This window comes from Cinclus cinclus, chromosome Z (assembly GCF_963662255.1).
Source record: "Cinclus cinclus chromosome Z, bCinCin1.1, whole genome shotgun sequence".
NCBI lineage: Eukaryota > Metazoa > Chordata > Aves > Passeriformes > Cinclidae > Cinclus > Cinclus cinclus.
In genome coordinates, this window is record NC_085084.1 from 76,070,471 (window position 1) to 76,097,116 (window position 26,646).

Consider the following 26,646-nt stretch of genomic DNA (forward strand, 5'->3'; position numbering starts at 1 on the left):
CAATTCTGCACTGCTGCTCCCCAGTGCCTCCTGTCCACATCCATCTCTTTCTTCTGCCAAGCTTCACAGCAGGAATGCACTTTGTGCCAAGCTTCTTTGTTCACTCTAGCACCACAGCAAGCTGCTCGTCCTTGACTACAATGTGAGATATTATACTGAAACATACATGATTTTGGCTTTGGTTTTTATCCCAGTATTTGACTTTAGACTCTTCTTTCTACCTTTAATGTGGAAACCTCATCACTAATGTAACTTTCCAAGGATATCACGGCTCATCTTCAGATAGGTCTCAGCTGTGTTAAAAAGGAGCATTTTTCTCAACTTTGAATGGCTTATTAACTGATAGGCATGCTTATCTTACAACATTATCTATTTTCAGGTAAATATGAATTCTTAAAACGAATTAAAAAATTTATAAACTTCCACATCTCTCCTGAACCTTCATCAACATGCACAAGAATAAAGTCCAAATCAAGTGAGAATTATCCAACTGAAAACACAAAATCCAGGGTAATCTTCATGCAAAAATTTTCCATAAACCTTTCAACTGTCAAGCAGTTGAATGTTCCAGTGGTTTGTTTGCAAACTTTTGTAATAGTCTAATACATGCTTCCCTCTAATTAATATGTCACAGATCCACAGAGATACAATCTCAAAAAGGAAAAAAAACAAAAAAACAAAAACAAACAAAAAAACCCAACAAAAACTAAAACCCAACAAAAACTAAAACCCAATCTTTGTTTTAAGGAGATTAAAATGCTCAATATCTGAGAGACATAATCCTCAGGGGTGATGGTTCAATGGACAAATTACATGTACTATGGTCCATTTCACTCCAGAGGGAACTGTATAAAGTCCATTCCTGTTTTACATTAATAACCTCATATCTTTCTTGAGCAGTAAGAAAGCAGGAGTATACTCAGCATCTGAACTGCTGACCCTCTGCTATCCCTCAAGCAATGGTAGAAGAAAATGAGAACTCCCTCTGGAGATCTAAAACTGGAAACAAACAGAGCAATAACTGTGCCTGCTCTGCTCCCTGTGAGTGAGGAAACCGACGGACAATTATAAATTCATTAACTCGGATGTGTGCTGCTGCCAGCTGCTGCTCCCGCACGTGGAAAGTGCTGTTCCTGCCAAGCAAAGGTCTGACTTGGATGTAAAAAGACTTAAATCAGATTTAGTCCCTCAAAACTAAACAATGCACTAAAAGCAAGCAACCCAAGCCTTTTCCTGTTTACTAGGACATCTAAAATACATCTAAGCTGCAGTAGAAGAAGACGCAAAGCAGCCACAAAAGCATTAACCCAAGTACAGCTATTAGGACTGGCCATCCAGGCACTAAGGGAGACACTTGACACTAAGGGATAAACCACAGAAAACTAAAAAAAAGGAGAGGTCTTACCGCCATAAAAGAGAACTTTACGTATTCGAAAGAAAGGAGGGGCTTGTGACAGAGAAAAGAAAAGAATGAGCAGCTCAAACACTCTGGACAACAAAGAAAGCCAACAAAGACCCAAACCCCCCTCATCCCCAGCTTGCATCATCTGCCCTTCCCTCTTCAGTGAACCCCACACAGTTTTGATCAGTTGCTTCCTTTGAAAGTGGAAATGTTTAAGACCACCTGAAGGTGACATGGAAACACATCAGTCAGAGGCATACACTGAAAGCCCATTTTATAAAAAGTAAAGTGAAGATCCTGGCAGCCATCAGTCTTAGAACATTTCTGCTGTGCTTTATAACCTGCTGGCTTTTAAGGAGTTTAGCACCAACAGCAGCAGCAGCAGAACAGTACACAGATACAGTGCAGAAATTGCTGAGTTTTATCCTGGAAAGACCACATAGTTCTGTAAATCTCCCACACTTCCCTAGCAGATTTCAGCTGCAAACAGCCTCCTACAGAGAAAAGCTTTTCGAGTCACCAAGGCCATAATATTAAGACATTAATAGGGAACTACTGCCTAGCAGCACACTTTCTAATACTATGTCCAGTTCTCCTTTTCAGGCAGAGAACAGGACTTCTACCACACTCTTCAATCACACGTGGGTTTTTTTTTTTTTTGATTGTTATTTTCATGGGTTAACCTCCAGAAAATAATACCAAATTTCTGTAAAGAAACTCTCAAAGGTACCAGGGCTGTTGAAGTCTCAACACTTAAGATATCTGGCATCTGTGTGTACCTCTGATCCTCTTCCCCTTATTGGAAGTGAGAAAGTGGCAGAATGATTTATTTCAAGCCTGGCTACCAAGTCTAGTCAGTCTCTTTTCCTGCCAGAGGTGTTTCCAATTTGCAGCTCTCCTAATACTGATGTGTCCAAACTAAGCTGAAATGTTGCTGTCAGTGATGATGTTGATTTTCTATTACTGTCTTTTAAGGTGTTTCTAACAAAGGAAGAGCAGAAGCCTCTTTGCTTGGGTTGTTTATGCTTTCTAGGTGATAGAGGTTTCAGGGTGGACAGTGAGAAAACTACTAACTACAGTTAGTGTGCTAACAGAGAGGTGATCCAGCTACTTGAGCACCAGGTAGTGTCCCAGGGGTGGGGCCTACTGTATGGCTTGGAAAATCATCCTCTACTCTACAGTGACTCCAGGGTAACATGAGCCTGCCAACCAAGTCTGGGACATGTCTCTCTGACCTGTTTTACTCTTGGGCTGATGGGAACAAGGGACAGCAACGATGCAGCAAACAGGGAAGTTCTGGGTCTGCTGTACATGGTGCCTTGAGTACTCACTGCTTTGGGGGAGAGAGAAAACAAGTGGCGTAGATCCTGGAGCTTGTGCTGTGTCTCAGACACTGAGTCTCCTTTAGACAGACAAAGGTGTAAGATCCAGCAGTCAAACACACTGCTGCCGTGACTACTGCTGCCAGTTGCTGATTTATACAGGGAATAGGTGTTTCATTTTTATGATTCAACATTTTACACAATAGCAATCTAGCTCTTCAGAAGGTGCCAAATGACACATTGCTACAGCATCCACAGACTGGCATGAATTCCAGATATGAAGCCCTTAACATTTAATTTGAAGTCCTTACATTTAATCCTTAAATTAGGATCTATGCCTTGTCCTGCACAGGCTGCACGGTGTATGTGGGGGTAAGTTCCAGCTAGCAGAGGCACAATGGGGGAAAAAGGAAAACACCTCAGGCAGCTAGGCACTGCTTTCCAGCTCAGAGAAGCCTTCTCTCACTTAGCTTCCCAAGTCTCTTCCACACTGCCTACTGGAGAGAGCAGTGTGGAACCATCAGGCTGGAAGGAGAGAGGAGGCAGTTTCATGCAGCCAGGTCTAAACTCTTTCTACTCCAAAGTCTCTTTACAGCACATGCCCTCCATTTCTATGGCAGCAGTATGGTCTTTAAGTCTTCTTTGCAGGTCTGTTTATTGCTGGCATAAAAACTGCAGAACACTAAAGCTAGTGTTACACACTACACCCAAAGTACTAAAACTAAGGGTAACAGATGAAAGTCTTTATCTACGCACAGCTACAAGCTCCATCAAGGAGCATGAACTTACCACTTGGTGAGGTGAATGAGTTCATGTTATCCAGAACTTAGGAACAGAACATAAGGGAAAACACCATGAAGAAAATTAGGGGCAAGTATTACACTCTGTGCTCATGTGCACAGATCCCCAAAAAACAGATTCACTTTTGTTGCAGAGAGCTCCTGATCTCAGAGCAGACAAGAAATGTACCCAGGGATTATGCTACAAACTGGGAAAAGGAATATGAAACTCTTGGTGCAGGTTAACTGGTAGAAAAACCCGCAACTGAACCTGAGAAATGACAGAGCCAAGAGCATAGGCTGGCAAGTCTAATTATCATCCTACACATCATTTAATCAGTTTCCTTTAATCCCTTTTTGCCTAGTTTAAAAAAAATGCAGTGAGCTAATGCAATCATCTGTATTTAAAATATATAGTAAGGCCCGTAATTGAATTATTGTAGAGCTTGTTCTAAAGGTTATCTTCACAAGTTTCTGAAGAGTAAAGTAGTGTGAGGAATCACACTTGCCTCAAATAGAATTCTGCACCCTAAGCATTTCTTGAATATATATTTGGAAGAGATACATCCTAATATAGATTCTATCACTGTTCTACCCTCCTGCAGAATTTGAACAGTTAGACTTCAGATAAATTACCATGCAGTTTTTAAATTTTTGCTCAAAATGCAAAATCCCTGTCCACCAGCCGCATATGTATCAACTTTTGAGATCAAAAAACATTTCGAAGAGTACTTTGCTCTTTTCAGCAAGTATTTACTATGCACTGAGGAATTCATGGGTGATACCAATGCTTGTCCTAAGAAGCCCACAAGTGACCAGAAAGATGACAGGGAAAGGTAAAATAAGCCCAGAGTCATCAGTGGGGACATGGTATGAGACATGAACAGAGAAAACCTGGGAGACCAAGCTAATCTGGGCACTGGCAAAAAAAAAAGAAAAAAAAAAATTATTTATGCCCCCTTTGACAGTCATGCAATCTGCAACCTTTTTACAGCTGCATTTTACAGCAGGATGCAACAGAGAAAGACAGTCTTAGGAAGGTGAGCAACTAGACCTGGAGACATACAATTCTCACTGCTGAAGATAAAGGAGGAAAATAGGACACTTTTAACATGCAGGAGAGCAAATTGCATTATAAATTCCTGAAGGGCAGCACACAGGAATAGAAAGAACCATAGAGTGGGTTGGAAGGGACTGTAGAGATCATCTCATTTCAACTCCCATGCGACAGGCAGGGACACCTTCCACTAGACCAGGTAGCCCCAAGCCCCAGACAGCCTGGCCTTGAACACTGCCAGGGATGTGGCACCCACAGCTTCTCTGGGCAGCCTGTGCCAGTGCCCCACCACACTCACAGGGAAGAATATTTTTCTAATACCTGATTTCCATCTATTCTCTATCAGTTTGAAGCCATTCCCCCTTGTCTTGTCACTATACACTCTTGTAAAAAGCCCCTCTCCATTGTTCTTGTGGGCTCCCTTCAAGCACCCCAGTGAGGTCACCCCGAAGGCTGAACAAACACAATTCTCTCAGTCTTTCTCCATAGGAGATGTGCTCCATCCCTCCTACATAAATAAGGACAAAATTGAAAGGGGAGCTAAAATGGTTTGCATGAGCAAACAGTTTCTAGGGAAAGAGTTAATGAAATAATCATAATTGTGTTATCTCTAACACATGAGCAAGCACTGACAATCACTATAAAAGAAGATAGTTAGTAGGTCATAGTCCTTCTTCCCAGTGTCTGTTCTTACATGAGCTTGACTTCACAAGACAAAGGCACTGTGGGATACAAGCATATGAAAAGGCACCTAACACAGAATTGAGAACATTTCATCCAGCCCTGTAGCCTGTTCAAGCCTACACCTGGCAAAGAGTGTCCCCCCACAGCACAGTCTTGACATTTGTTGCACTGACAGAGATTAGTAACATAAATTGAGTCAATCTTTTTCACCTACAGAGCAATCCCACAGACTGTTTCTAAAGAACAAAATGCAGGCAGCTCTCTTACTGGCAGCATTTTTTTTCCTAGCAATCTGAAGTCTAATTGGCTGAAGTGAGTTCAGATCAAAGTGGGGACAAGTGGAAGGAGCAAAATTTTGTGAGTGGCCAGAAGAAGTAGCTTGACTTGGGTTTGGAATATAAATACAGCTAGCATGCTGCAGACAACACTGGCACTTCAGTTTCATCACAGCCTCACCTTATTAATGATCATAAAGCCCAACCCTGCAGAGACAGTGGGAGTTGGATGCTCTCTGAAACTTGTGAAAAGTTGGCGAGATTGTGAAAATCAATGTATAGAACTAAAATCAAGTTCAGAAACCAACCATCAGAAGAGCACTGCAAGCAGAAGAATTCCTTTCTGGACATTTGCTGGGTTCTGAATGCCTAACTCATTTTCTGAAACAGTAAAATGTCTTCATTACTAGGAGGCGAAATTATGCAAAGACAAATTTGAAATTAAAATGCCTGCATCAGGAACTGTTCTAATGGCATCTTTCTGCCAATGTCTTAGACAACCTGTGCTGTATTATCCAGGGAAATATAGCCATGGCACAACCCACAACTCCAACCCTTTCTACTACAGTACAATGGAATATGAAGCTGCTGCTGGCTGTTGATCCAAGCCATTGTAACTTCTAGGCCAAAGGGAACTTCTGATATCAAACCAGCTGGGATGTCAATAAACAGCTTGCAACACAGCCTGATATGGAGGTCTACAGCTCACACAGATACCAGCCTCAGTTCTGACCCACAAAAGAGCTGCGCACAAACAATCACTAGAAATCTCTGCTCCAATCAGTGATGCTACTCATGAGCTTAAGCCTCATTTTCACCAAATGGATAGAGAATAAGACAACAGCAACAAGTCAGCTAACAGCAGTGAGACATTCTCTTACCTTCCATGGCATATTTCATATCCTGGGCAAAAAGACTCCACATCACCTCTGCGCTGATCTTCCCAACTGCAAGCTCCTGAGGAAACCTGAAGGGACATTTGGAAAAGGCTTTGGCATGTGACAAAACAAAGGGAACTTCTTTATTTAGCTCTGAGCTACACTACAAGCTGAAAAGCTCAACATTACAGACACTTCCTCACCCTAGATAAAGGACCAGGTGAAAATCAGAGATCATGGACTGGACTTTGTGGCACAGATTAAGTAAACCCAAAAATTTGTTTTAACTCAAAAAGACAGGTCCTGCATGTCTTTCCTAGAAGAGGGGCACAAAGTCATTCAGGGAATGTGATCTCAATGCCCTTGCACCTTTCTCCCCTTCCTTGTCCATTTTTTTTCTTTCTCCTTTTTGAGGGTTACTAGGTCGACAGGCGATTGCTTATCACATTAGATCAATGATGATTAGGGTATAATCCAGGTCTTTGTGTGTAATACCTTGTAGGATCTCTGTATCTCTCTGCCCTGTGGGACTGTAGGAGGGGTATCCACCAGTTAATCAGACCCATGTCAGGGTCCTTTCCAGTGCTACGCAAACTCCACCCAATGCAATCTCCCAGCGCTGCACTGAACACCACGTTCCTAAACCACAGTGTAAGGCACCACAGCACTACTGTGTGCATTAATGTGCACCCCTGAATGGCTCAACATCAGAAAAAACCAAAAGAACTCTCACCCCAGTTTCAGGTGCCTCCCTGAGTTCAGGATTGTAATAATCAGGGTGTTTGTGCTCGAACGCCATCGTAACTGAACCATATGAAACTCTTCCATCCCAATCAAAAAGTTATTTATATAGACAGAGACAGATAAGACAGAAAGACAGACAGACAAGATAAGTACTTCCATAAATACACAACTGACAGAAGAGATAGAAAGTAGTTTAAGAAATAAAGCAGAGCACACACAGACTAGCATTAGCCATACATGACCCGGAGGATTCTTACTGATTGAGGACTGGGGTATAAGAATTCTTGTCCTCTTCTATGATGGAAACTATCAAAGTGATGAGCTTGGGCCAGAAATCAAGGTTTCTGATGCTGGGTCCCTGTTCCTCAGCAGGAAGGTCCTGAGTTTTGTTCTGAAAAGCAAGCCATTGGAAAACCAGCATAAAGTGTAAAGGCAAAGAGAAAGCTCACAAATGCAGATCACCATGCAAACTCCAAGCATACCTGTGGACCCTTTTCTTCCAAATAGCTTAAAATTATGAACGACTGCTGGCAACTTGTCTGATCTAATGCAAAACACAGTAACATGCCAAACCATGTTGCTAACTGGTCAAACCAAACTAATCCCTGTTTTGTCATCTACCATGCCAGGAGCAGCCAGGCTCCAGCAGACCTGCTGACACATCGTTTTCCCTAAGCCTATTCCAAATACTTGCTCTTTAGGCACCTGGTTGGTGATATGTTGACATGTTATGTATGAATTACTATAGAGAGGCCAGCGGAGTTCCCACACATCTGAGAAGAGTTTGTGTCTAGAGGCACCTCCTAAACGCAGTGCAGGACACTGGGTGCCTGAAAACAAGGCAAAATCTCACTGCTTGAGGTTTACATATGCTAATGACAGTTTCCTTGATCAGCCTACATTTGCTGTAATTGGCTTTTGCTCGCTCAAAGCTACATCAAACCTTCCCTTCACAAATAACTGCTGAGGCTGGCAAAACACATCGTAATTAGTTAGTGTAAAACAATTATCATCCTTCCCCTTACTAATTAGTGCTCATTAATTGATTACAAATTTTGTGCATTCATAAGATAACAAGTCATGCAACTTTGTTTGTGCTGGCTTTTTGTATCAATTAGTGTTCTTGTTATTATCTTAAAAAATCAAAAAACTTGGATTTCTGCCTGCTTATCAGCTACTCACAGGATCTGTCTGGTACTCCCGACTGTACAGCTCATGACAGTTGTTGAAAATGTACTCGTAGGTGGAGTTGAGGCAAGCTTTTACACAGTCTTTCACCACCTGGCTGGCTCGGGGTGGACTCTGCAGCTCTTGGACCTGGCAGGAGGACAACAAAGAGAGTCAAACAAAGCATGGTTCATAAATTAAACAGGGAGAGGACACATCACAGTTTTGGAAACCCCTCAGGGCTTGGTGGATCTGCTTCCAGCAACTTGTGACCTGAAACCACAAATGCGTCACTGTCCCCAGGCATAAAAAAGCAGTGACAACACTTCTCTCCCCACAGGACCATTTGAAGCTTAAAAGAGATCTTGATGTGCCAAGGAAGGTTCCTCAGAACAGACAGATCATGTGGCTCAATATGTGTATAATCTGAGCCAAACACACAATTTCTGCTGAATTTATAGGACTTTGTTACAAAGCCTGCAGGCAATCATCCCCAGCATTGGAAGAACGTGCAACAGACCAGCAGAGCAGTTTACATCTGATCTGGAAAGTCTTGCTGAAGACCATTCATCTGCCCTTAAATACAAAAAACTTCCATTAAGTACATCTTTCATCACAAGCTTTATTGAATTTTAAAGAAACCAGAATCCTTAGGGACATGCCAACTGATATGCCTTCTCCTCTTGCAACTCCAGCTGCTTTCATTATTTCATTGCTACATTGTTTTAGAAAAATGCTGCAGGGGTACTTCCAACAATCAGGTAATCCTCACCCTGCAAATAGAACTATAACCTGACAATTTTGATGTTTTCAGTACCTCTAAACTTTGTGGAGTATTGCTATAAATCAAGCTTCCAACACAGACAGACTATCTGAATGAATAGTCTTAAAATAAAGTTCTCAATCATCATTTACAAAAAATTTACACAAATTTTACTAGTGTAAAATTTTAGGAGTAAAATTTTAAGCACTTCCTGAAGTAGCTCAAATTACCCATTTGCTTTGTTTTTGATAAGATAAAAAATTTTAAGTGACACATATTAACCAGCAATAATAGGTTGTAATCTTTTTTAAAAGTTCGGAAGCCAAAAATCAGGAATATAAAATTATCTCATTACCCATTGCTAGGACAATAAACTTAACTATGAAAGCAGCACATTAGCATTCATAACAACCCTCCTGGATCTCTGCTGAGAGATAGTATCCCATTTTAGTATCTCAACGTCCACAAGAGAAACTAAAATATTTACTAGATAGTGAAAAACCTTCCTAATGTTATTAAAAAAGCAAATTATCTTCCTAAAACTAGACAATTTCCTTTATTCTTCCCCCTCCATTTTTTTTTCATTTTTCTTTTTTTTTTTTTCACGAGGGAGGATAGGGGAGGATTGTGCTGTCTTTATGACTGTAGAATAATAGGGGGAAAAAAATTTACTTTTCATAATGCAAAATACAGAGAAGTAAAGACAAAATGTGGCTGTTTATACATGGCCAGCAGATTATTTCCATTTACCTTAAGTGTCTAAAGCACAACAACATGGTATGAAAATGGGAAATCAACTCATGGGGGGAAAAAACTGCATAGATGCCATTCCCATCCCCACTCATATCCCTACCTTCATCCTGAAAAAAGTGATGCTGGTCAGCAAATCCACTGTAGACTTCAGGTCCTGCAGCCGTTCACGGCTGCTGGCTGGGAAGTTATTCTGTTGACAGAAAAGGGAAATCCTGTTAGAAAGCACAGTCAGATCCATGCAAGGCTTCAAGCATATGCTAAATATGGAAACTGTCCTGGAAACATTTCCTGCTCAAGAAGCTTGTACCAGTCAAAACAATGCTGAATAAATAAGGCCTTTTGGCTACAGAAGCTTATCTGTTTGCTTAATTAAATAGCTTCTCATATAAATGTAAAGTCTGTGGATGCCAGGAGACTGACAGCCCTAGGTAGCAGGAATGGTCTCCTTGGCTGTCAAAGGAACAGGCATGGAACAGCTTCACCACTGGCAGCCCTGGCCTTTTGCCTGAGGTTATTTGAGTCCTTTCCATTCTGCACTCAATGCTTGGTTTTCTGGCTTCTCTTCTGAGATACCAAGGGGTGTGGCTTTATGCAACACCTCTCCAGAGAAATAAACAAGACCAAAACGGAAAAATTAGCACTGCTCCCATAAGATGGTGCTGGAATTAGCCAGAACCCTGTGAGATGCCAAATGCAAATATATATGGAGAATGCAGCTAGCTTTGCTTCTTGCACAAAACTTTTCCCTTTCTGACCTCAGGCATTGTGCCCTTTCCTACATTCCCACCATCTCCTGTGGACCTGTGTCCTTTAGCAGCGTTCCTGTTTCTCAGCATGTTCTTGCATTCAAGCTGATGTGATTGGTTTTGCTGCAAGTAAAACAGCAGGGGCAATCTGCACATCTGCACGTTCAAAAATTATTAGATATTAAGGTGAAAAGGGCAGAGGGGAATAGTTTTTCACTTTATACTGAGGATATGCAGAAAAATATGTTGTCTCTTGACAGTAGTAATTGAGTGTTACTGCAGTTCAGCTAACCACTGCAGACAATTTGAGGCTCTTTGCAGTCATTTGTAGACAGCCCTTCTGAGACAACTCTCCTTTTAAGAGTTAAGCTGTCCACACATGGGCTCTCTGGAACTCGGGGTGTTCATCAAAATCAAAGACTTCCATGGGTCAAGACCTAAATACAAACCATTTGATGAATATAAATTGCCATCTCCTGTCTGGAAAGTTGCAAACTAACACCTTTTCTTTCAGAACTTAACCTGCCCTTTAGGGGTCTTAAAATAATTACTAAATGCTCCCATAATGCTTCAGCCATTTCTCTAAATATAATACCAATTAGATTACACCTAAATTATTCAAACTACACAAATCTTTCCTGGTTCTTTATGTAAGATTTTACTTGTTTGTGCACATTTCAGTTGCATTAGCCACCAAAAAGCAGCTTTTACTGAACACCAAGCAAAAAAGGCAGCACTGCTATGGATTCCTATTGTCATGGGTTGATAATTTTCTCTCTGCTATTCTGAGGATCAGCTGGCTCTATTTAGAGCTCCTTTTTCTAGTAATGTAGCTTTAGAGCAGATCTTCACACAATATTTCTTTTATCTTCTTCTGCACCTTGCCCCTTTTCCTTTTTGTTTTGTCTTCTTAATGCACTTCTCTTAATCTGCTTGTGTTTTTCTCCTCTATATGTTTTTCCAAGTTTCAGGAAAATGTTAAAATCAGAAGTGGTTAATAAATAAAATCAAAGCTCACATTTTGCCACCACTTTCAAACTTTTCAAGGAATTAGTCACTGACTGAAATAATACAGCAAGGAAATTAAGGGAAAGAAACCAGCCAAGTCACATGATAAGACAATATTGACTCACAAGGAGTAAAGAAACAAAGTAGAGGGTTTATGAAGCCTGTTGGACTAATTCCAACATCTGAAAAGCATCTTTTCACAATCTGCTGAAGTGGGGGGATCTCAAACATCGTGATTCAAGTTTGCCAAACCTAAAATAAGTGACAACATGGTCCTCTAAAATATTTCTGTCATAGTAGGGGAGAACAAGTCTATTTTCCCTCTTTAACTGATACCCAAAGTATCTGGTAAGAGTAACCCAAATTATTTAATCCAATCCAACTTGGATTGGAAACTTCCAGGAAATTATCAGAGATGAGCACAGTTCACAATGCTCAAATTATTTCAGAAGTCTTGAGGAAATCACAGTGGAAGAAAAAAACAAGGTCTAAGTTCTATCCACGAGGAAAACAAGCAGTACATTCGAGCAACAAGCTCACCATGACAATTCCCTAAAACACAAACTATGCAAGAAGTTAGAAATGTAAGAGAAATCCAGATGGTGTATTTCCCATCTACCCACCAGAATACCTGAAAGGATTCTGTTTATTCCCACTCACCCTGTACATTGAGAGATCAATCCGAAGTGAATTATGAAGCTGATCCAGAAGCTTCACAAATCGTTCTTTCTGTTGAGCAGAAAACACCAATAAACATTCACATATCACCACTGTCTAATCCATGTTCAGAGTAAGCAGCAGGATATCAGGTAATCGGTGTCAGATCTCATAAGAGCAGAAGAGAGCAGTATGGATATATTGTGCTAACAGTATTTTCTTAAATTCTCAGATTTACTTTTAAACTGCAATTATTTATGAAGTCTGTGAAACATCAGAATTCTCGGAAAAAAACACTCCATTACCACTCTGAAGTAGAGGCATAACAGAAACCATTCTGACTTTCCATCTGAAATTTTCACCAAACTTGTATTTGAGAGAAAATATTTATTCAGAGATGAATAAATTACAGGCAGAAACGGGTCTATTTCAGAGCAATGATACAGCTCTGTGATCTTATCTAGGTAAGTGACAAGTACTACAGGTTTCTTGTGACATAACTTCTTGGGTCAGGTCTCTCCACTGAATTCTGATTTGGCATTGTGAACACCTCTTCAGTCTATTAATAAATTCTCAATCTGATGGGAAGCATAAGCTTTTTCAAATACTTTTCCAGCACGCTCAACTCCACAAGTTATACACAAAACATTTTAACCATTTAAGAGGATAAGACTTCTTTTGTTGGTGGTGCCTTTTTTTTTCTCAAAGCAGTTGTTGTTTTTAAAAACAAAGTTCTGAAATTACAGATCACATGGTATATTTTACCAACAGCACCAACATGCAGAGTTAGTATTGTTTGCTCATTCCATACCATCTGTGCTCCATTGTAACGTGAACACACAAAGAATAAACAACACAATACATTAGACTGATTGATATCTGAAATGTGTGATGATGAAGACAATAAACCCATGCTCTTTGTCCAATGTAAAAGAGTTCCACTGTGTCCAACTCCTCACAATTTTAATGTTCCTTAAATAGAACAACTTATTTACTGAAGGGTGGAAGCACTGTAGGCAAAGTCCAAGTGCAACATCACTAAACACACAAACCTACCCCAAAATTGGAGGCTGCAAAGCGGTCCGAAGCAGACACATTTGTGGAGGCAGTGGTGTGTGCATAATAAGCATTGATATTGGCAAGTAAGGTGCTCATCACAGCTGGCACGCCTGGGCACATGTATTTAGAGGAGAGACATGCAAAATGCCTGCAAAAGGATAGTGATGTAAGCCATTCTGGTCTCTTTTGTGCAGTTTGACATTATCCCTTTAACAGACCCTTTTGCTGGCGGGCACCACGAACAGATGGAAGCTATGTTTCATCACTTTATAGAACTCCAGCATCTCAGAGTTTTTATTCAGAAAGATGTCATCTAGACAACAGCTCAAAACAAAGAGAAATCCCTCCACTGCGCAGCCATTTCCAGATCATAAAACAGCTTCTCAACCATTTGTTGCTGGCAGTACATGACTTAGAGATGCCCTGGGTCCTGATGCCAATTCCTAGAACTAAGCCTGACACAAGGAAACTGACACGATTTGCTGCTGCTTGAGGCAGACACAGGTTCAGAGGTGTCATGAGGCAGCAGCAGCTGGAAAGCGTTAATGTCCAGTGAGAGTACAGACTAGTATTTCTGTGCTGCACTGATACGTGATTCCCTATGGCTAACCCATTCAGCCTGCAAGAAGTGTGCACATTGATTTGCATTTTCCCATTCTCTCATTAAATGCAAGGAACCCTCCTCCAGGAAGTCTCCAAATTATGCTAGGAGCATCCAGGCTTGTGAAATGATGAAAAAAAAATTAAAATTTAGACCGAGAAAAAAAATTAAAGCAGAGCTTAAGAGGTCTTCTATCATAGGAAATGGCAAGTAAAGTTCATTCCAAGAGGCAGAGGAGATGGGACATTTTTATGGAGAAATGCTCACTGAGTTCCCAGATTAGATCTGTGGCACCATTACTCCCAGATTAGATCTGGGAACTACTTTCCAAATGTAACTTTCTCCCTGAAGTACTCATAAAAACACAGAATAGTTTGGGTTAGAGAGGACTTCTAAAGGTCATCTAGTCCAACCTCTGCAGTGATCAGGGACCCCTTCAACCACACCAGGTTGTTCAAAATCCTATTCAACATTACCTTGAACACTTCCAGGCATAGCACATCTACCACCTCTCTGGGCAGCCTAGCCTATCCATCCACTGTTTTGCCACCCTCCCGGTAAAAGACTTTGTCCTTTTATCTACCCCAAATCTAAAATCATGCTTGTTGCATGACAATTCTGTACCAACTGGTCATTTAGGCACTGGATAAATACAAACACATGAAATAGCTTTGTTCAGCTTTAAGAAGAGAAGCTGTGAGTAGCAGGGATCTAATCAGCGAGGTGGTAGATCTTCATACCTGGAAATTTTTTGCATCCCTGAGCAGCCTAGTACAACTTTCAAGTTAGCCCTGGTATAAGCAGTGACTAGATTGCCAGAGAAACCTGTCAATTCTTTTCCATTTGACTTAAACCAATAGGCAGAAAAGCTGCTTGCAAGATGACATAAGTATAGTTCATAACTCATCTAAGAACTTGTAACCCAAAGCTTTCAGCTTCTAATATGAAAATGTTCATTTTTGTCTGCTGCATTTTATATTATGTTTGAAATAAGAAATGAGCTAAGCATTGCAATACTAGTCTTTAAGAAAGAATGACTAATCTCAAATCCAAGTAAAAGTATAGTGACCAGGAGAAGGTTCTTTGAAGATACAAATACAGTCCAGCTCCAAAGAGGACATATCAGTGGCACCATTACTCAAATCTTCTGTAGGTGTTTTCAGAAACGACTGGAAAATTAGTCACTTCAAAGGACTGTAACCCTTGCTACAACAGACATAGGACAAACACTTCCACAAAACCTCATCCCTTCCTACATCATCAGAAATCTTCAGTGGGAACCCTGAGCAACACCTTTTTAATGGAAGAGCTCTCAGAGATTTGAGTCTCAGAGCAGAAATGGCAGACAATAATTTCTAGACTTTGAGGACACCAGTGACATAAAGACAGGAAGTCTCTTCCCATTCAGAGCGAGCCCCATAAGGAGCAGCTGTCGCTGCCAAGCTTTCCATTACCAATACATTTAATCTGCTAAACAGTGAGAGTTACATCAATTAGTAACACCAATTATCTGCACTAAGGAATACAGGAAATGCATCTTACGTCATGGCCTGGTATATTGACTCAATGCCATAACGCATTGCAAATTCATCCACAATCTCTTGGGCTGTCTCATCAAAATACACCTTCCATGCATCATCTCCTTTGGCATCAGGGATCTTCACCACCCCATTCCCTTGCACATCTGTGAGATGGTGAAAGAGGTTCTGAAAAACAAAACAGGAACAAGTTTGTATGTGAGGCTGCTGAAGCCGCTAAGATTCATGAAGAGTATGCAACTGCTGAGGTGGTGGCACAAACACAAATTTCGTTGTTCTCCTCTTCTTTTTCCCCCTGCCTCCTCTGTATTGTCTGCTTTTACATTCTTTTCTTCTTGAAAGAATCTCATAGCTGAATTTTTCACATGCATACCTACAACATTACCCAGCAGACAATGTGACCGATGCACAAGAGTGCTTCAGTGCACTGAAAACATATTCTAATTAACTTTCCTGAAACCTACGCATTTCTGTCCTCAGAATGAAAATGCCTTAATATGGACAAGCTATTTAAACTAGATGACGTTACAGTTCTGTATCAGCATTGTAATTATTATTATAGAGAACAGTCCAAACAGATTTCTTTTCCTGAAAAGGATACCCCTAAGATCACCCCCAGCAACTATACACTTGCATTATTATTCAACATAACCTTTCACTTTATCTAGTGCAAGTTTTCAGCTATCATTGATATGCAGAAATTGCACATTCAGCTCAGTGGGTTTCTCAGTAATCCTCAAATTCATGTCACTTACAGATTCATCAGCCTTTCAGACAGCTGGCTCCCTACAGTAAGCAATGCAAAAATCTAATGATCTCATTAGTAGCTAGAGAACTCTACTTTACAGTACTATTTCTCCTGATTATATTATTCTTGCTGCAAATCATCTTCATTTTAGAATACACACACAAAAAAAAAGGTGATAGTTAAGAAGATACCTATTTGCAAAAAAAAAGAGCAGCAAGTGATCATGCATGTTCAAAGGACAAAACCAAAACAGCTTACCAAATAGCAGCCATCATCGAAATAAAAAAAAACAAAAAACAAACTAATAAATATGCACTGAAGGACACAACACAGCCTACTAAAAGAAGCCTACTTTCTGAGCTTCGTATTTATCTTAGAGAGAGCTCCCTGGTAAAGACAGAAGACACCAGAAGGCTCATCCAGCTCAGTGTCTGGATAAATATGCTGTTCCTGTAGATGAACATTCCTCTCTGTGATACAACTGTCCCTCTCTGTGCTTAACCCTCACTGACCTCAGGATATTCCTGCATACAGGGCTCTGACTACTCTTCCTTATTCAGGCACTTTTGAGACTGACCCCGGCTGAGCATCTCTCCAAGACAGGGTTTTTCCTTTAGTCTTTCTCACAAGTCATCTTTGTATTTCTCCCAACTTCTGCAGCACTGCCTGTCCAGCTCAGTCCATCCTGAGACAGGTCGGTACTCAGAAACCTCAGCTTAATCTTCTGCTCCCCATCAGTTTTTCGTAACTACACACCACTGCAGCAGCATGAAAAAATTTATACCACCAGTACCTGCATCACTCAACAGCCCAAGACAGAGACTCCCTCTTCAGAATTTACTCATAATGCATTTTAGTATGCTTCCTCTAAAGAAAGACAGAGGTACAGTATATGTTGAAAACATCACTCAAGGAAATTCAGAGGTTTCTCCACCTTAAACTCATCATGGGCTCTGAGTGGAACCAAAACCTGATCTCTGCCTGACAGTAGCACAGCTGTGAGAGTGGGACAGACTGAGCCAGCCAGTCCCCAAGTGTGGGGAAACAGCTTAAAGCTGCCTTTGCCTCCCTGACAAATGTGGGTTTCATGATTCAGTGTGTTACCCGGCCTGCATGGCAGTGAAAAGAAAGCTCACCTAGGGCAAGGAGGAACACTTCAAGGAAATAAATGTCAGAAAACTGATTTTTCAATGGTCAGAATGAACAGATGTTCCCACTTCTTACCTCATGAAGGCAAGTGTACTGAACATGATATGGAGCCACTTTCTCCTCGCCTTTGATCTCCACACTGATTTGCAGGCGAATAGCCCCGGACACTGCAGACTTATCTGTTCGCTTCTCTAGAAGGCAAAACCATCAGCAATTATATGCATTGCTCATGATCAGAGCACATCCTTCTCAGGGTGACAACACTGACAAAAGAAACTGCTGGAATCTCAGGCTGAGTCACCACAGAGAAAACTTTCTCTTTTCTTTCAAATAATTGAATAATACTAAGTAGACATCAGCAAAACAATTGCCATGATACACCCTCAATATGATACATCTAATTAGAACTATGTACTTTTTTAGACATAAGACAGCCTTTTTGCCAGCAAGTGTGCTACAGGGTCTTGGATTCAGTCAGGTGAACTAGAACCAGCAAGGACAGATTCCTTTACAGGGCTGACTGATGTGGAATTTGCCCCTAACTTCACCACAGCCCTGAACTCCTGGGAACTGCTGGGAGATTTTGGATCTCCTAGGAGATGACAGGTCCACAGTGCCTGTCAGCTCAGCACCATTTGGATGCCTGCTGGTACTTCCTACAACAGTCACTGGAAAATATCTCAACAACTTGCCAGAGCAGTGTAGTGCACCTGCTTACAGACTGGTAAAATGCTGACACCAAAAAAAGGAATGCAGGACAGCATGTCTCCAGCAGAGGTGGAATAGTCTTGCTCTAAGCTTTTTTCCCATTGTACTTTTCAATGGCTGACAGAGCTGACATCAACCTTCTGACACATTACATACCATTTTAACTGGGATCAGCTTTGCAGCTGCTCTTCAGCAGCATCATATGCCCTCGAAACCATGTAAACTTTCTTTCCCTTTCTTACAAATTGTCCACATGCATCCAATTGCTCTCAAACATTCCCAAACCAACACACGACACGTTTTCAGTCCCAATGCCCTGCTCACCAAGGTTGTACCACACATCCATTTCTCCACTCAGAGTGCGAACTTCAATGATTGTTTGCCCCAGGAAATCATCCGACTCGCGTTTCAGCCTCTGCTTGACACGAGACTTTATGTCATCATCTTCATCCCACACTCGCACCTTGATCCGGTCAGAGGAATTATGGCACTCACTGCAAACAAGAGAAAATGTAATTTTAAGAGTGCACAATGAAGCCAACATTTATTTGCTACACGCTCTGTATTCCTCTTGACCCACTACTCTAAAATCAGACAGTTGTATTAATAAAGTGCAAACAATGTGCATTTATTCAAAAGTGGAGTGTCTGATAGAAAACACACAACTTGTTGGTGCACTGTAAATGCTTCTGTGACATGGCAGACAATACACTCCAAATGCATGCTGAAAGGCCACCCTGCCCCAACCTCAGCCAGTGATTTCTGACTTCCCAAGCAGTTGTGGCTCTGCTGCTTGTCCTCACTCTCTGCAGCAGCTCACAGAACTTGGGAATTCTCTTCACAGCTGTCAGTTTTGCTGTAAAGCCCACAGAAGCCTGAGGGTGGTTAATGCTAGCATACTCCCCCTGCAAAAATGACAATCAGCATCTAACTGGTTTCAACAGCTCTCTCCATCAATGACCTCCTGTTCAGCTGTAGGCTGTAAGGGCTACCTGTCTTTATGCAGTTTCTAGGTTAGCACACTGAAGACCTGTGCTGAACACCCTTTGTGCTGGTTTCTAACAAAGGATAAATAGCTCAGGTGGAGGTAGATCTCTTACTTCAAGACTGTCACAAAGCAGTAGTGTATCAATGCATAATACATTGCAATCAGATGATACACCACGCTGCCTGAGGGGAACGGGTGTGACAGAATAGTTACATCATTGGTATTTAATTACTGTAATTGATTTTGCCTAGTATTCACAGCTTAGACTGATAGTTTGTGCTCTGGGCAGACCAATAAGGACATTTCCATTAAAAGAAGCAGTTTACTGTTTGATGAATCAGCACCCTCCAGTTTAATGCGCAGAGAGGATTTACAGAATCTCCCTCTTTTTCAGGTGTTTCAGATACCTTTTGTAGATCCAAACAGGCTCTTGGATGTCAGAAGTGGGCAGAACTGTATTATAACAGCTCTGCTCATTTACAGAGCATGCAATATAGCAATTTGAATGCTCATATAAGACCATGACAAGGGTGATTACTCACTATAACCACTACAAATGTCTACCCTCAAGCAAATAAAACCTATGAAAATAGGCAACTGCTGCTGAAGGCCTGTTTTCCAGCCTTTTTAACATTAACATGCTGCATCTGTTGCTAAGCAACAGGGAGAAAGAAGAAATGGGTCAGAAGAGCTCTGCTAAGCCTGGTCAATAGGATGTGGCAGTGGCTGGTTATGAGCATGCTCTCTGCCAAGAAACCATTTGGGCTCTTATTGCCACCACTGTGATTCAGGACCTTGTTTAACAGACATCCATGCAGCTCCTACTAATTTTTCCAGTAGAGGGGAATAGCTGGAAATTATATAGACCAGGTTACAGGCAATTCCATGCAGCTCGAATCACAGGCAGAACACATGGCTGTTCCCTGTCTTTGCTGTGCAATCAACCTGTATTTAGAGCTCAGAATAAAAGAGGTTAAATGTCTCCCATCTTCACTCTCCTCTCCCCCCTCTTTTACTTCAATAATGTCTTCCCAAAGAAACCATTCAAACAAGTGTTCACAAGCAGGGAATGGCTGGAATTGCTGCTCTTTGTAGCTCTCAAACTTATCTGAGTGCTTTGCCAGCAATACAGCCTAAGCATGTAAAAGAAATCCTCTGTTCCTGACATGGTGCACTGCTGTGCAGCCTGGCAGTACTGTAGAGGCTCAGTGTTCAGAAATGCACAGGAGCCTCAAAACACAACTGGCACACAGAGCCATTTACCAAGCATCTGTAAGTTAACTCCTGACTTCTTCAGACATCACCTTCTGGCTGACAGCTCTTTGCTAGGACCATTTTGGTCTTCTTTCTTTGCTTCCAATGTTTTTTCCTTAAGGAAAACATGCACTGTTCAAACCTAAATCTAACTTAAGCAGTCCCACACGCATCATCCCCCACTCCTGAGGTGGCTGGCTATCATCCTTCACTCAAAGACAGCAGCATCATCTCACTTACTGCAACATCCTACAGGAAGCCTTCCAATAGCATTTACTGAGCTATTGAAGCTTCTATTTCACCACACCTTTCTTTGCTGTTTTTAAGAGACTGCTCAACTTGCTTTCTTTGTGCTGGTCCCATGCCAGAGAGTGAGCTTTATGACTTGCTCACTGCAGCTGAAAGCCTTGAGCTGGTGGCTTACCATCAAACATCTAAGTCTGTAGTACCAGAGTTCTTGATTTGGTGAAGCAATATAGTTGTGTCAAAACCAGTGATTTTCAGTGAGCACCCCAAAACAGAATCATGAGCACTGGAAGAGTTGCACTTGCTGATGGGTAAGAATTTTCTAACTAATGAGAAATAGCTTCCAATTTGTGACAGCGACACGACTCCATAAGACTGTGGCTAACAAGCTCTGCTGCTAGAAGCTCTCCCCCTCATTAATACAGGAGCTGGCACATTTCTCAAGATGTCTACCCCACTTCTCACTATGTTTTTATTAAGTTTGATTTCATCGTGTGCACACATGTCCACCCTCCCACAGCTGAGCTCCAACAGCTTTTCCAAAGAGGATGCAGAGAAAAGAGACATTCTGTGACCCCACCAAAAGGAAATTATCAAATACTTTCAGGTCCATTTCAGAGAGCAAGAGACTGGAAACCAGGTTTGCTATGTACATGGCACAAACCCTTTCATTTTTATCCATATTGTCTCAGCTTTTGGAGTGGTGCTACTTTTATAAAAGAACTTACTTTTACACTTTAAGCTACTAAAAAAATAATCTTTTCCAGAAACAGCATACAAAAATCTAAAACAAAAACTAAAATCAGGGGTTTTTCCCATCAAGATTTTCTCCCTGAAGCCAGTCACTGCACTGGAAGGAGCTGAGCCTGGTTCTGCTGACTTGCTCACTATCCCACTCTCTACCTCCATATATTTTGCCACGTTCCCCTTTAGTTTTACACAGCACCGAAGCCCCAGCACCCACACACGTTCCCTGCACTGTCAATATTTGGGTCTCTTCCCATGCCCAGCTGAGGGGAAGCACGAGAGCACACAAAGCTGCGGTTAATTCTGGTCTGCTCACAGTGACATGCCCACACACACAGTAATTAGTATATTGGTGGCTAAACAGAACAAGCAACTGTTGAATTTACACTATAGTTCCTCCCACAATGAAGTTAGCAATTTGTATCCCTCTAATCTAGCTCAAACTTCTGAAAAAAAATTGCAGGAAGTGATTCTTAGTTCTGAGATCTCTGCCCATCTGTACAGGCTGGGCCAGATGGGCTTGGATGATATCACAGATCTGGGACAGGTCATTGGATGTGCTTCATCTCCTTCAAAATGTGGAGAGAAAGAAAAAGGAGAAATGTCCAAAAATGACAGTATACTACTTCTGAACCAATGATTCATTGATTGAAACAAAAATCCCAACAACATTTGTGCTGAATTTGCTAATTTTGCCCTGCAGAGCTAACAGGCTAATACGGACAAAACACAACAGACAGATTTAAGCAAGAACATACAAGGAAAATAAAGGATCAGAGGAAGCAACAACATTTTTCAGATTTTAAAGTAGGTCAGCCAAGCCCAGAATTGAGTAGGTTTTTTTTTGTATTTTTTTGTATTGAACCAAAAAATATTTGTGATTCAAAGAGTCTAATGAATGTCTCTGTGTCCAATATTCTGTGAGCAGTTTCCTTTCTGCTGACACAGTTTTCAAGAAGGGCCTGTAAAGTTCTACACTCCAGTGCAGGGGACATTTCATACAATGGTAGAGAAAGAAAAAGAAAAAAATTGCAGAGCTGCTTGCAGAAATAATGGATGACAGTACAGGAGGCAGGAAAATACAAAGGAGATAACAGATCAGCAAGATTTTAGGACCTGTGATCATTTGAGGAGTACAGTTCTGCTTCTGAGGAGCAAAGCCCATGAAAAAGAAATGATTTTGTGGAAATCATAAAGGAAGGAGTAGTTGTAGCAACCAGTATGATAAAGACCAACAAACATACAGAGGGGGAGCAGAAAAAAAAGTTGTTTGGTGAAACAGTATGGCTGAAAAAGCATGAGGATTCAAATGTGGTTCAAATGAAGTGTCAAAACATTGCAGGGTCCAATTGGCAGCTCAGTTGTAGCCTACTGCAGCGGGAATGGAAGGCAAAAAACTTCTCAGAAGAGGCTCATTTTTAAATGATGACAAGACTCCTCTTTTAGGAAGAAAAAAAGATAGTGGAGAAAATACTGAAGACAAAATCAGAGCACAAAGAGAATGAAGGAAAATCCTCAGTACTTTGTAAGTTAAGCACAACAGCACAACAATATGCCCTGTGAGTCCACTCTTGCTAAGAACAAATAAATGAGTTTTCACTTCTTACTAGCATGAAGCTCTTTTCTTAGGAGAACAAGTGCAATCATTTGCTGTTACCCAATGTTACAACACCAACTGACAAATTAATGGTGCAGCTGTTCTAACTACAAAGAGCAGATAAAGTGATTCTGCATTTTACATCCCTAGCTACATTAACTCAGCTTTCCAACTGGTGCTTGCCACAAGGCATCAGGTCTGCATTCAGAATTAAGTCTCATGTTGGCAACTCAGCAGGGAAACAAGTGAGATTTTATCAGAGTGCCAGCTTCAGTATCTGCAGTACCTAGGAGACTAAAGAAACCAAAACAAATTGGATGGCCCCTGCCACAGAGTGAAGGGAGTCTGAGGGGGGAGAGTTAAAATGGTTATAAACAGTGATCTCAGAAGGGGAAGCCTAAAATACAGCTCTGGAACAGCACATATAATCACAGAGATAACTGAAAGATGTTGAGTTTGACAGCACACTCAACAGCTAAAAGGAAAATTGCATAACCAAACAGAAGTAATTTTGCACCTATGGAAGAACAGTCGCATTTAGTGTTCACAGTCTTTAAAGACTATGGCATTCCCTGAACAAAAGGTATGGACAAGCAGCCTCCAAACAACTCCAGAGCTCTCCCTTTAAAACTGAAATTGCCCTGTGGTCAGGTTTATTCTCCTAAATACTATCTGCTATTGTAACCCATGCAAATGGATGCTCAGCTTCAGTCTTTACAGAAAAAAAAAAAAGATACCAAGAACCCTGTAATTTCCACTGACAGTCTAAAACATGTCTAAATGGGGAATTACTGTCTTCCTCTAATTGCACTGAATATGGCAAAAATAGCTTCTTTCTAATATTACTGAACTGCTTCATAAGGAAATGGGAGTTATGCAGACTTGCTATGAAAGCTTCTACGTTCCAACAGGTTTTGTGGAAAGAAGACAGCTAGATGGAGAAGAGAAACCCACACCAGCTGCTGTCCCTGGAAAGCCTGCATCCAGCTGGCTGTTATGTACCAACCACTACAGACAACTCAGAATCCAGCTGCAGGTAGGACACCTAGCTGCCTTCTGGCCCGACAGAGCTAAGGGCAAGGAAAAAGAGCTGAGGGCACAGAGGAGAAAGCAAATGGAGGAGGACATCTGTAAGCCTGCTCATCACAACTAGAAGGAAGAAACTGGGATTTACTGCGGGAGGGAAGGGGATGTAAACCCAAGGGAAGCAGGGTTTCCTTAGTGCATGTTCACAGAACATTGTGCTGCAGCAGTGGCTGGAGTCCCTCACCAAGCTTCCTGCTGCCAAGCACCACATATGCAGAATCTGCATCAAGCCTGCAACACTTTGAAGAGAGCAGAAAAATCAACACCTTGTGTTTTCAGAGGTCTTCAAACGCTGATGAAATATTAAAAAATCTCTCCATAACAACCTATTTCCTAAAGCTATGGATGTAAATATACAAAAAGAGAATTATCAGAAAGAAACAGCCTGCGAATCATTTGCTCAGGCAACATGAATACACTGCAAGAACTGGTGATTAATCTAAGCAGATGCCTACACTTACACAGGCTAGTAATGACCTAAAAAGCACTTATAATGGAAATCCAAAACATTTTCAACCTTGCCTTTTCTAAAAGATTATTCTAAATCTGGATTTTTACAATTGGGTCAAACCTACCACATTATTTTTTTCTGAAAATATATGGAAAATAAACAAAGCCATTTTTAGGGAGAGAAATTTAAGTTTATATACTTTTCTATCAATCACTGTAAATAAGCATAAACCCTCCTATTTAAAATAGGCTACCAGACACATAAAAAATTTCAAACTTATTTAAGCTGCTTCTAATAAGCTCTACTGAGCTTGTAGAAAGAATTGTATCACTCATCTATACAATGTGTACATTCATTCATGCCATGGTTATAATACTTGTGTTATAATTCCAATGACTGATGCACTCAGATGTCTGTCTCTACATTCAACCTTTGAAAACACTGGAACTGTGATAATATGGAAGGCACTAGGCACCTACTGAACATCAGCTACAAACAAATCCACCAAGCCAGCACTGCTGACACACACATTAGTAACTGACCTGACCTCTCTACTTACACTTCTTGCGCCTTTTGAATTGTTTAGCCATTTTGAGCACCAAAGCTTTCATATGGCTACTGCATGGCTTTCAAGTGCACCCTTCTCTCACTACAAGAAATTAACCTCATTCTAAGAATCAAAGGCATCTCCCCATGCAACGCTTCAAAATTTGACAATCTCTTGACTGACCTGACAATCTCTTCTAAAAATGCTGGGTATATAATGGGTATTTTGGGCCTGAATGTGTTGATTTAAATTTCCATTTGATTATGGGTTAGAAAACTTTAGAACTTAAAGAGCTGTAAGCTGCTAAAAGATCCATAAACGCAAAATAGAAACAGGGGTGTGTAGAAAATCAGTGCTGCACACGCTTCTAAATGACTCCTCATCCAGCAGAAGGTGAGCTTTCACATCTACTAATTAAACAACATACTGACTGCAGTATTGAATGCTCTCCAGCCATCAGCGTGGACACTGTGCTCATTCTTTCCTGGTGCCGTTTTAAGGCAAGGAAGACAACCACCACAGGCAAGACAGAAAGTAACATCAACTCTAATGCCCAAGAGCACCTTAACTGCTGAATCACAGACATGGTGATTAAATCTAAACAGTGTCACCCTTAGAAGAGTTACATTTATCACACTCTGCTATCTATCTTTAAACAGAGTATTTGCTAAAGCTCCTAAAATTAGAAGGGAGCACACTGCAAATACCATGGTAACTACTTGGCATGGTAAATCAAGGTCCTTAAGGCTCCCACACAGACTTGCTGCTATTGTGACAAGAGTTATCCAAATGGCACCTAAGCATTCTTACTACTTACCAAGCAGAAATGTTACCTTGGATTAAACTAAGAATAAAGGCAGGGGCTTACTCAAAAGAGCGGTAGGATTTTTCTGACGTTAATGAGTAGCTCAAAAAAGTGCTTAAAAATAATTTTGTTTCTACTGTACATTGTATAGAAAAAGCTGGACTGATATGAAACTGATTTTGAAAAGCAAAAAAACTGCATTTTGCAGAGAGAGCCCCCCCAAGCAGTTTAGGAAAGAACAGGGAGGAAAAGAAAGAAAGGAGAGAGAGAGATGGTACAGACCATGGAATACCTTACACATTAAAAGAAATAAAGACTGTTGATGTTTAATGACATCACCCAGAATGTTCAGAAAACAGTTGTTGGATTTCATGTCTCCATTTTGGTTTATAATATGTTCAATGACAAATTGAGGGTATTGATTACTTATTCCATAAAAGCAGGTTGGAACAATGTATTTTGAGTGTAGCTGTTAGCTAAAGAATTGTGTTCAATTCAGCCTTTGTGTTCAATTCAGACCTCAATACCTTGGTCATCTTGTAAGCTCTCTCTCACAACAATAACTCTTTTGAGTTACTGTTACACTGACATTCCAAAACTGAAAGAAGAGGCTTCTGGTGTCACAGACAACTGAAAACTAATTACTTTAAAATTTGGTTGCCAAAACAACAGTAGCAGATGCCAGAAATAGGTCACAGAAGTTTCCTTAGTCTTTTGCACAAATTTTAATCTCATATTACAAGGAATGTTTTCAGCCATGAAAAATAGCTGCTGATTTAAATATTTTCCTTTCTCTTTAGCATTCTCTAGGAACATCAGTATAGAAGTGCTCATAAAGCAGACACAAGGAAGACAGATGGGATAAATAGGTGTGCAAACTATCTCCA

The 26,646-nt window shown here is 40.9% G+C and overlaps 1 protein-coding gene across 1 annotated transcript in view; it reads right to left on the bottom strand.

Annotated features, from left to right (window-relative positions):
* Positions 1 to 26,646, bottom strand: part of UNC13B (unc-13 homolog B) — a 178,620-nt gene that overhangs the window by 40,413 nt on the left and 111,561 nt on the right. The window contains exons 19-27 of the mRNA XM_062513980.1: positions 18,363 to 18,532; positions 17,406 to 17,521; positions 15,438 to 15,601; positions 13,292 to 13,442; positions 12,239 to 12,307; positions 9,925 to 10,014; positions 8,324 to 8,458; positions 7,399 to 7,520; positions 6,401 to 6,486 (exon numbers count right to left, since the gene is read on the bottom strand). Of these exons, the coding sequence (XP_062369964.1) occupies positions 6,401 to 6,486; positions 7,399 to 7,520; positions 8,324 to 8,458; positions 9,925 to 10,014; positions 12,239 to 12,307; positions 13,292 to 13,442; positions 15,438 to 15,601; positions 17,406 to 17,521; positions 18,363 to 18,532 (1,103 nt within the window). The remainder of the gene's footprint in view (positions 1 to 6,400; positions 6,487 to 7,398; positions 7,521 to 8,323; positions 8,459 to 9,924; positions 10,015 to 12,238; positions 12,308 to 13,291; positions 13,443 to 15,437; positions 15,602 to 17,405; positions 17,522 to 18,362; positions 18,533 to 26,646) is intronic.